The 12,113-nt window shown below is 32.7% G+C and overlaps 1 protein-coding gene across 1 annotated transcript; it reads left to right on the top strand.

Annotated features, from left to right (window-relative positions):
* The first annotated feature begins 1,106 nt into the window (after positions 1–1,106).
* On the top strand, positions 1,107–2,405 carry LOC143206660 (acyl-CoA Delta-12 desaturase). Its single transcript, XM_076419308.1, has 5 exons — positions 1,107–1,308; positions 1,357–1,487; positions 1,541–1,746; positions 1,804–1,989; positions 2,048–2,405. Exons 1-5 carry the CDS (start codon positions 1,158–1,160, stop codon positions 2,358–2,360), a joined length of 987 nt encoding a protein of 328 aa, XP_076275423.1. The 5' UTR covers positions 1,107–1,157; the 3' UTR covers positions 2,361–2,405.
* Positions 2,406–12,113: the final 9,708 nt, after the last annotated feature.

Genomic DNA, 12,113 nt, shown 5'->3' with positions numbered 1-12,113 from the left:
TGTCTCCGATGATTAAAGTTTTGCTTTACAAGCTCCTTATCAGGCCGGAACTTGTGGAAAAGCTTCAGGTAATGCAAAATAAACTTCTCAGGCTAACTCTAAACGCGCCATGGTTTGTCAGAAATACCTAAATTCATCGGGAAACTGACACACCAGAAATAAGACGGTTCGTTTTCTCCTTATATAAGAAATTCCATGCAATCTCATCTCTCTCCAACAATTCTCAGATCAGATCCCTGTCAGAGGCATTCCCGATCCGTAACGTTCGGTAACTCCGAAGACTATCCCCCCAAAAGCGGTTCTTCATGACGTCAAAGGTTCTTATACCCCACAATAAAGCGCTTTCACGGGCAATACTCTCTTATAAATTGAGTTAACATCAGCAAGGAAACCTTTTCAGCTGGTAAATCAGGCCCAAAAAAAACCTCTCCCATGGGTTTTCAATGCCAATACATGGATTTTTCAGTCGAATGAAATGTTAACGTATCTCATATGGTTCGTGGCGTTTGATCTTTACTCATTTTACGTGTCTTGTTCGACAGCAGTTACGCCTGGTTTTACCCTCTTTTAAAAAATCGATATCTTAGAAATTGTTTATCTAAATATTCCGAACATACATGCATTGTATGTTTCGAGTATTTTTGTTGTCGTAAATAAATCTGATATAAAAATAAACTTACATATAGCTGCATGTTGTTTTTGTCATGTTATTAAAGTTAAGGAAATCTGTAACTTATACCCAGTTTACGGACAGCATAAAGTAATTTTAAGAAACACAATTGATGTTCATCAAAGTGGGATGAAAATAACTTAGCGATAGACACTTTCATTGTGTCTAAATAGTTAATATTTGAAATGAACAAAATTGTGTGTTCTAAAAAAGGGAGATAATCTATTGCAGACGAATTTTATTCATGAATCTTTAATAACATAGAAAAGGTCATCTAGGAAAGGGTCACATAACACATTGAATTTTAACCAATTATTTGCTGTGTTGGCGAATAAATCACACTAAATGTAAATTATTACGTTAATTAATGTCCATATATTAAGGTTTTCGTCGAGTCATATTGATTGAAACTGATTTATAATTTTTTTCTTGTCAGCCTTTTCACTTCGTTAGGTCTCTGTTATATCGTGATCGTCAACGCGCGAATATGTCCAGCGACACTAAAGATAAGTCAGTCTCCACTAAAAGAGAAACAAATTGGTTAAGAGTACTGTTTCTTATACAAACGAATATATGTGGCATCATCGCTTTATTTTACTTATTAAAGTTTGGTTGTATGTGGAAGACCTTTTTCTACAGTAAGTTTTTTGATTCGTGGTTTGCTTTTTTATATCGTTGTTTTTCAGCGATTTTGTTGGTATTCCTTGGAGTAATAGGTAAAACCGCTGGTGCTCATAGATTGTGGGCTCATAGGTGTTACACTGCATCTACAGGTTTAAAAGTATTTCTAATGTTATGTCAAACGTCCGTTGGTAATGTATGTTCTAAAAATATATTTCAATCATAATATAAATAAAAAATAATTATTAGGGTACCATATATGAATGGGTTCGTTGGCATAGACTTCACCATACATTTTTCCGGACCGAGCTGGACCCATATAATCCCTCGAAGGGTTTCTTATATTCACACTTTCTAGGATCTCTAGCTGATCTCAGCCCTGCTCAAGAACAAGCCTTGAAAGAAATTGATTTGAGTGATTTGGAAAATGACAATGTTGTAATGTTTCAGAAAAAGTAATCTATAAAACCGACATATAAATACGCCGTACAATGAGTTTACGCATTTTTCAGATGGTTCTATTTGCTCTATGCCCTATTCACCCTTCTGTTACCAATCAATGCACCTGGAGAATATTGGGGAGAGAATATGGTCACCAGCTTTATTATTATTGGTTTCTTTAAGTATTTCTTGGTATTAAACCTTACATGGCTCATACACAGCGCAACACACATATGGAATCTAAAATCTGGTGAAAAGTTAGTATTCTTTAAATCAATGAAATAATATTATAAACAAAAATGTGTGCATTTTAAGATATCCCATGGATAGCAATTTGGTGTTCATCATAGTCAAGACATATTGGTTGTCTTATCACTACTTAACTCCTTGGGATTACCAAATAGGCGAGTTCGGTAAATACGGAAACGACATGGTGTCTGCTTTTATCCGAGTATGTGCCGCTTTAGAACTTGCTACTGATCTGAAAACTGTAGACAGTGCTACTGTTCGACGGGCTTTAGTCAAATCAGTCAAGGAAGACAAGAATATCACTGAATGCTTATTGGAAGAATCTGAAGAAGTAACTTTACCGAGTAATCATTATTTGGATCCGAAAAAATTGTACTGATATTTTACCAGATTTCTAATAATAAAGAAAATAACTTAATTTGTATATTAGTACATTGATTTCATTCATCAGTATTATGCTATTATACTTAAAATATAAACATAAAATAGTTAATTTTTTTTAAAGCAGATATCGCTGGTAAACAACAAATTATTTGATCGGATGGCCAACCGTTTTAGAGAGGTGTTAATAAAAAAACGTCTTAACAATTGTTAAAAGTTAATTTATTCAATTGCATAATGTGCTTTATAATCGCAGAACTGACTGACGTATGTGGTTATGTCCAACTAAACAGACTTATTTAATTGAAGACCATTAAATCTTTATAAGTTGAATATTTTGTTTAGAATGTCAAGTAGCCATTAAAGTAACTATTATACAGTGGTGAATGCGCCGGGTTTGAAAAGATACATTCATATACTCATATATATATTCATATAGGACTTATTTTCTTAGGCCTTTTAAAAAGTATACCACAATATCGGTTTGTATTGATGTTTGTTTCTAAAACAAATAGGAAAGAAACACTTTGTCATATATTTTAAATGATTTTAATGATTCTAGGTTCAGATAGTGTATGTATCTTAACATTAAATTATCTAAATAGTTTTAAGTTAAAATTTTATTATTGTGTAAAAACCTTGACATTTTTGTTTTAAGTACTCGTAAAATATTCGCAAATTAAAGTAAACAGTTCTTTGAACCATTCATAACAGTAATGTATTGTGGTCGTTTAATTTTTATCTGGAACTGCTATAATTCGCGAAATTGGACCTATTTCTTAACATAACAGAGATAATAACTAATAAATAGAATTAAATGCTCAAATATTATAATAACAAGTAGTTTATTTCTAATGAAATCAGGCATAAGGTATTGATGCTTCTCAACAGATTGCGTTAGTTTACTATAATATTTATTAATTCATCTCTAGTGATTCTCAATATTAGCATTAACATTACAATTAAAACTTGAAACGACACCAAAATAAATTTGGTAATAGCTGTTGTTGGGAACAGTCGACTATCGACTGTTTAGTAATTGACTAGTTTTTACTATTGACTGTTTCAGTCGTTTACTTTTAGTTACTATTTTCAGTTCTACTAGTTCATTCCACTGATTTTTAACAATGTGGCTGTGTCGTCCTAGCCGCGACCTTGGAAGTATGCACTGAATTTATGCTTATATAGATTTATATGTAATATATGTTGTTTTATGTTTTTTGTAGTTTGCTTGTGAATAACTATATATTGTAAATTAATATAACAGCATTTTGGAACGCTAGTTTTCGAAGACAAAAAAATAAAATTATAAATGATAAATAGTAAGATACTTTTGACTGGCATAATAGGTAATACTTTGGGGTGGTATAGTAGGTAATGCTTTTTTGATAAATTTTCACGATTTTTGCCCAAGCCTTTTGTTTGTCAAAACTTTTTTCCTAAAATCTTGAAAACTAAAATTACCTTTCAAAGGTTTCAGAAATTGCATCGATTCCAAAAGATTTGAAGAATTTTTTGCAGTAGCTAGTTGTTACATTTCTTTTAAAAATATTAACGGTAAACAGGTGAATTAAATATATTAGATATTTGTAACAAATACATTTTCTGATAGGAAAACTCTACTATTCAACAATTTATTTTGATGGCTATTAAGAAGAGCACCACAATTTTTATTTGTTGACGAATGGACTATCTTAACAGAATGTGTTCAACTTTTAAACCCATTCAAATAATGACCACCTAGTTATCTGGTGATATCCCACGATGTCTTTAATTATACTGTTAATAAGGAGACTGTAACATTCCATCAAATCCAGGATGTTAACAAGAGAATGGGGAAAAAATTACAAAATCGTCTATTAGATGTCATCAATAAAAGACTGGCAATTTTTGAAATGAACACGATATGCGGGAAATCCACATTTTTAGATCCTAGATTTAAAAAAGCAGGATTTGGTATTAATTTGGTAGACAAATAATGCTGGGGCGATACAAAATGTTATCACAAAAGAGGTATCTTTTATTCTAACTTCAAAAAAATACAAATATAGTTCCGCAACTCGAAATTCAAGACAAAATTTTTCAAAAATAAATAAAACTTTTATTTAAAAAGGGTCTGGTAGTTATTGTACGATCATTTTTAGGTTCGTCATGGATTAGATTTTTCAATGATTATATAAATGTATACGTTTACATTTTATTTAGTAGTTATGGTTATTGAACATCTTTAGTTTTTAGGTTTTGTTTAAGTTGTATTATACTATTTATATTTATTATATTATGTTATTTAAAAATAGCAATTAATATATTAAAAGACGATAAAACATTTGTGGTGTTATTATTCCATTCCTTTTTACAAATCTACAGAACATTCAGTATAAAAGTAATCCTACTTTCTTTAAAATTATATTATTTATTACATGTTAATAGAAATTAGTAATATTTTTTCTTATCTTTTTAAAAGTTGAGGCATGTGAATGAATATATATACATATCTGTCTTGCTTATACTACCATTGGAGAATATTAACACATTTAAAATTAGCAGCTCCAAGCATTTATCTCCGTCCTTTCCTATCTCACATTTTATACAGACAAGAATTCGTACATCTTTGTCTGACATCACGAATGGAAAAAAACAGTCGAACCGTGCATTTGACTGAAAATAGTAATTACTGTCTAATGTCTGGTCTATGTCTGGTGACTATCGACTGTTTCGACTGTTTTGTGACTATCAACTGTTTCGACTGTTTTCAGTCGATAGTTCCCAACGCTAGTAATAGCTAACATCAGATCAACGCTGGGTTAACCTATCATTCGCTTACTTCTATAATTTTTTTAGTAATCGGAAGCTAATTATTTTAATATTAAATGGGTATTCTAATCTAGAAATTCGAAAAAATGGATATGCCATTAAGGTTTTTTTTTAATTTAAATTATTTTCGGACATATAGCTATTTTAGAAACGCGGTATCTAAATCGCGGCATCCAAAAACGAAATTTTAAACCGGTTTTCCTCGAACTATTTTTTAAGACGATTGACATGATATTTCAAGTTTTACTGAACCGATTTACTTGAAATTTGGTGCGAACCTTCTCTATTCTTCTATCGTATCAAAATAAAATTATAACAAAAGTTGCAGTTTTGGCTTGGTTGGCTCAGTGGTCAAGTCGACAGGACGGTTCATACTGTTGCTATAGTCGCGGGTTTGAATCCTGTTGGGGCATGGTCGTAAATTTATGTTTGTGATTATCCAAAAGCCAGGAGTGCAAATCCGATCTGGGTAAGACCGGATGTCTTTTGGGATCAGAGATCATCCGAAGAAGAAAAATAAAAAATATAAAAAATAGCATCTTTGTCGTTTTTAAAACATTCGGAGATATTAAGACAAACGGTAAAAAAATCTACCGTTTTCTAGAACTGCTATAATTGGGCGAAAATTAGAATTAGTGTCATTAAACTCGAAAAAAGTAGTTACAATTAAATAGCAGAATAGAATATTTCCCGAAATTATTAGGTACCCACACGTCAACAAGTGAATGACAGTCGACGAGAAATTATTGTGGCGAATAAAAAAGTTGAAAGTGCACAGTAACACTGTTGAAGCAATCCATATCTTAAAATGTTTTTAAATATCTCAAAAAACTATTTAATAAATTATTCATAGTGAAAAATAGCAATTAACATATATATTGAAAAATATTGTATATTAGGTGCATGCACATATTCTGATCAAATTTCCACTTTTAAAAAGACATTTATTATGAATAATTGGTACAATACATATTTATCAAAATATCTTTTATAGTTTTCTATAACTTTTTTCCATATCTATCATAATACCATAATGACCATGTGGTGATTATACCGTGTTGAAAGAACGATATTGGTTTGATAGTAACCCAATTATTGATCTATTCTTATACTTCTTTAGCATTTCGGAACCGTCGGCAAGCCAACCAGGCTATATCTGGTCTATGTTTGGTGAGTACGATGGGTGCGTCAGACCTTCCCATTCGAGCCGCAACAGTATATCCTTTACAATTCTTGAAACGTGTGTGTTATACAAGAGAATCACTGGCTTAGTTATTTTCTCTCTTTTTTGATCATATCTATGCGGTTTGAAAGTTCTTGTAAAATTTCGAGCTGGGAAAATTATTGATATTTTTTTCAGAAAATAACGACATAATGATATAACGATATTTTTCTGTATTCCTAATGCCTACACTATTAGCTTCCGTTAGAGTGTTAGTTTACTAACTCGCTTGCTATTTAGGGAACTGCTGCTTCAGTAGACCTCCTATATTGAAAGAGTATTCAAATTCCAGTACCACAAATTCATGGAGGTGTTGATTGGTGATAATTGATATTACGTCGCAGCAGTTGTTGTAGTCCAAACACTTGAAACATGCACCTTTTTAATTTGTGTGATTAACTTGACTGTTTTAATCATTTTAAATAATTTATATCAAACGTAAAAATATTTAGCTTGTTGTATAATTTTTGTTTTTACCAGCTTGATCAAGTACCAGCGTAATGTCTCTAGGTCAAATATATATTTGGGATGACTGCATTCACATAAAAAGGATATTGTGTAATTTTTGATAAAATTACGAACAAAACAACTAATTAAAATACTTGTGATTTAATTGATTTAATCAAGGGACCTTTTTGATGCTCTCTTTATGAGAGTCCATGTAACCTTTTGAATATCACATTATCGTGGAACTTTATGTCATATTTTTATTTCTGACTATATACTTTTATTTGCCGACTCTCGGATTTTTTAGTGACTGGACCTACAGTCTAACGTGGGCTCCCAATCACGGTCCTCGGTATTAAGCCTACCGGCTGATCAGTGATCAACTTGGAGATCATCCCAAGACATCTGGTCTTACCCAGCCGTCATTTTCCTTGTCGGATTTTATACCCTTGTCTAAGAACAATCGCAAATGTTAAACAATCAGAAACATAAATTTACGACCATGCCCCAGCAGTATTCGAACCCGCCACTATCACAATGGTAGGAGGACCGTCCTGTCGCCTTTATCACTCGCCAACCAAGCCGGCTTATATTTTTCGGAAAAAACAACATAATTTTAAAGAAAATTGAAAAATGTATTTATTCAAAGTATTGGCTATTTGATTTTATACAACTTGCCCATCTTTCAGGCAATGTATGGATGCCATTCTAAAAAAAAACCGTTTGTCCTTGCCATTCATCGAGCCAGTTTCTAAAGTCTTTAAAATTGGCGAAGTGCTGCTCTACAAGAGTCTTCGGGCCCATTCTAGACGTTTTTCAATCAATGCATGAATCTTATCAATGCATTTATTTTATTACTATTAAATGTTTCACCAGGTTTCAACAGTTTGTAATATACCATGCCGCTCTGGTCCCAATACAGCGTATTATCTTGCAATCAAAACGATTTGGTCTAGGGGCCGATCGGTGGGCTTCGCCAACTGATAGCCGTGTTTTTTTGGGCTTAGGGTTTTTAAAATAAATCCACTTTTCATCACCCGTCACTGTTCGATTTAGAAATGACTTCCGTCATATCTTTGAAGAGTCATTTCAGAGACGATTTTTAAATTCTTTTTTTTTCTAAAAGTTTTTAAATCTTTCCATCTTTTTAATTTTCCCCATTGCTCCTAATCGGTCGTTAATCGTTTCTTGGATCACATTTAACGTTTCTGCGAATTGTTTTTGAGTTAGGATTAGGTCTTCATAACTGTTGCTTTTTCGAATCTTCAAACTTTTTACTTCATCAGGACGTTCTTTATATTGCACATCGAAATCATCATTTTTAAATTTTCGAAACCACGTTTCACATGTTTTTAACGTTAGAGCATACTCATCGTAAGTTTCTACCAGCAAACGATGACTTTCAGCGGCTTTTTTCTTGTCATTAAATAAGAAGTTGTTTATGTTGACACTTTGCATTTTCATAAGTAGATATTGCTGATCAGAATAGATGTTTTTGGCCAATATTATATATATATATATATATATATATATATATATATATATATATATATATATATATATATATATTATTAGCAATGAGAGTAAACTAAACACTCTAACGGAAGATATATCGATATATCGATATTTTCTGATAAAAATATCGATATATTTTACACTTTTTGCAAAAAATATATCAATATCTATTTTTCTCCGATATATCGATATTTTTTTCGGTTGCCAACACCCCTAGTAGGCATATAATACAAGTATTTTAACATCAAGATCAGCAAAGATAAATAAATACATAAATGTGGAAAAAGACAGTTTAATACTAATTATCCCTGAAATATATTTCCTTTTATTGTGAACGGCAGTAGTGTGATTAAATAGATGTTTCAAATATAAAATATTAAAGACGATATTTAAAGATAATACTGCTTATATATTGATTTAAGTTGAATAACCAAAACCCTTAACACATCTAGTTTCATTAATCAAAGAATAAAAAGCATAAATGTAAATTCCAAATATTCAAGGATAAAATTAGTTATTTCGAATTTATTTAATATTAGGCCTTCCAATTATCTGCTATGTTTTATTGTATTTATACGAAATGGAAAAATTAAAATACGATATTTTTTTTGACCGATATATCGATATTTCTTTCAGTTGACATTTTTCGATTTTTTTAATAATCAAACTCAATATTATAAAATAATATATATATATATATATATATATATATATATATATATATATATATATATATATATTTGAGATATTTGAGAGATATCGATTTTTTTCTCGCCGGCCGACACCCATACTAGTTGGTAAAAGACTTGGTAAATAGTTTTGAATAGCAAATATTAAACTACTCTTTTCATCTTATCTATATAATGTAAACTGCATCATTATAAATTAATCAATAATAACGTATATTTTTAAATCACTTAACAAAAATATTTGGTATTATCGCGCTGTATATTTTTATAAAGCGTAGCGCTCATATCAATTTAAATCATAATCGATGGCGGTAATCACGCAGCCTCTCACGCCGTACCAAAGGCTGATCTGTGATTTGCCGATCGACTGGTGGCGTGATCTGTTCTTACATATGCAACCGTTTAACTTTGCTCCGTGGGAAGGACGTGCACCGTCCACGGAATTTCTGTTATAGTTTTTTGACCACCGGTCGGAATATTTTGATACAAGAAGAGAAACACTGATATCTATTATTTATATTACATGTAAAATATGATGTTCTTGTTGAGTTGTTAAGGAGAGGAAACAATTTTCTACATAAAATACAATTTTTCTCTCTTCTTTGCATAAATTAAAGCACAAAGACTAAAGAGTTTGTTTATTTAAATGAATAAAATAAAAATATATACAATTAAATATATTATATCGATACGTGATGGTGAAAGAATTATGAATTGTATGGCAATGACTTACTAAATCAATCTGTCTGGTTTAGAATAATACTGATTCCGTCATCGGACCGAACTAATGATTATACACACGACATCCTAATGTTCTTGATTCTTGACTTCCATTCTTGATACTTTCTCTTTCTCCTTATTTCTGATTAAATCTTGACTCTCTTGACTGTTTCTTAATTCATATTCTGTGACTAATTCTGCAATTAATTTACTGTTTCTGGTCTTGCTTTTGAAACCTTTTCATTCTTTTAATGCTGTTGTTCTCGCTAATTCTGTTGTTATTCGACAGTTTTTTTTCTTATTCCAACATGACCAGTTAGAACCAAATGGTCTTTTGCTGATGTCGCTTCGGGTTCGGGATAGTGAAGTGTTTTGCGAGTGACAGATACCCTGGGTTACGACTGGGATTGTCGTAGTTGGTTTTCTACCGAGGTTTGAGCATGTTCGTGAAACTCTTCACAAATGGGATTCGATGCCTGATTCGAGGTGAGTTTTGACGTTTATAATAACCCATAGGGCATCCAGAGGGCTCTCAGAGATATACAGAGTTGCTCTCTGGTGGATTGGGAGTTTATACTTTTTCTGCAGAGGAGTGGGAAGAGTAGACTATACACGCCATTGCATTTGCTGATAGCGTGCTGAATTTAGGCTGGCCATTGGAATCTGCGGCCGAACTGGAGATCGAGGTATAATACCTTTCTGGAGCCAGCGGATAGGGACTTTATCGATTTGGAGGCGATAGACGCGGAACTCCTTCTTGCGGTGGAACAGAATAGCCTGAGTTTTGCTCGGGTTTATCTGCAGCCGTCAGAATTTGTACCACGCAATCATCAGGTTAAGTTGGACTTGATGTCTGTCACAAATAGCGTCGGGACTATAACCGATTGTGAAAAAAGCGGTATCATCTATATAAAATGCTGTGTGGGAATGTTTGTGGAGTGTGGGTAAATTAGCCATGTAAAGGTTGAACAGGGCAGGGGCTAGTGAAGCACCTTGCGGGATTCCTGCAGAAATCTGTTTCTGCGTTACCGATCCTCCCTTGAAAGGACCTACCGTCCTAGTATGAATGAAAGGAAGATTGGGTCATTCGGTAGACCAAGCTGTTTTGCTTTGAATATTAGACCATGGTGCCATACTTGATCGAAAACTTTGGAAACATTTAAAAAGATGGCTTCACGTTTTCGACCTTTTCTTAATGCCTGGCAGATTGTTGTTGCGAGGCGGGTAACTTAAGGAAGGCTTGAATGTTTGGCATGGAAACCGAATTGTTCGTTCGGGATTATGTGGTGTGCGTCTATGAAGTTGTTAAAAGCGTGTAATATCGCTCTTTCGGCAAGTTTGGAGTTATTCGATTCTGTCTAATTCTGTTATATGTGTTAATTCTGATTCTCGTTATCGATGCACCATGTTTTATTGTTGAGCTTCAACTCCTTCGGATTCTTGGTAGTGGTTGATAAGGACGATTCAACAAACCATTTTCGGTATCTCGATTCGTTCAGAATTTCAGGGAGGGAAAGACTCTTCTAGCTAGGAATTTCTCACGTCAGTAGAATACGTGCGTTAAGATTTCTTAAGAAATGCTGGAAAATTCATCGATCTTGGACCTTCTTGAAGCTTGTGCTTATGCCACCATAAGGGGTGCTCTATCAGGTCTAACTTCTGACACGCTTCGTCTAGCCTCGGTACCTGAACGCCCATTATCCGGAACACTCGACAACGAGACAATGAGAGATCTTTTTTGCTAGACACGTGTTTTCTGGTTGCTCTGTGCCTTTCTTATCTTGACCTAGCTTTACCAGACACTGGATACAATGCGATATTTTACATTGTCTCAAGTCACAATTCTTTTCTCATGATACAAATATTACAAAAAAAAAACAGTTTAATAGTCCAATAAATCAGATCCCTAAACTATACAAAAGAAAAAACATTATAATTTTCGTAATCTTAAAATTAAACAAATTTCTGCTTCTAAATACATTTAATATGAATATAAATATATTTAACGATTTTATTAATTTTTGCGTTTGCATTTGGGTGTGTTTTGCAGAAAATAACGCATGATAGCTTTCAGTGGCGGCATAAAACTTTTAAGGTGTTCTGCAATTTTTGAGAAATTATACCTATTTTTTATAAATTAAGTCCATTTTACAAAGTGTTTTTCAATCGATAGCATGGAAAGAGCTGTTTCACGATCTTCGGCCATTGAATTTCTGAGAAACGTTTTGATGCGCTTTAGGTTGAGGAACACCTTTCATCCTCTGATGTCATGGGTTACATCGAGTCATTGTTACCACGATTTCTAATAATTGTCTAGTCTTCTTTAAAGTGTTTTCTACACTGT

This window comes from Rhynchophorus ferrugineus, unplaced genomic scaffold (assembly GCF_030347505.1).
Source record: "Rhynchophorus ferrugineus isolate W39M unplaced genomic scaffold, kcgeb_rfMv2 rfM1, whole genome shotgun sequence".
Classification (NCBI taxonomy): domain Eukaryota; kingdom Metazoa; phylum Arthropoda; class Insecta; order Coleoptera; family Curculionidae; genus Rhynchophorus; species Rhynchophorus ferrugineus.
The sequence above is the reverse complement of the archived record's forward strand: the minus strand, read 5'-3'. Positions and strand labels throughout refer to the sequence as shown.

What these genes read in the sequence shown, in the direction of transcription:
- LOC143206660 (XM_076419308.1), top strand. Translation starts at nt 1,158, where the DNA reads ATGTCCAGCGACACTAAAGATAAGTCAGTCTCCACTAAAAGAGAAACA. An exon ending in GTGGAAGACCTTTTTCTACA is followed by an intron (nt 1,309 to 1,356) that starts GTAAGTTTTTTG and finishes GTTGTTTTTCAG; the next exon opens with CGATTTTGTTGGTATTCCTT. An exon ending in GTTGTAATGTTTCAGAAAAA is followed by an intron (nt 1,747 to 1,803) that starts GTAATCTATAAA and finishes CGCATTTTTCAG; the next exon opens with ATGGTTCTATTTGCTCTATG.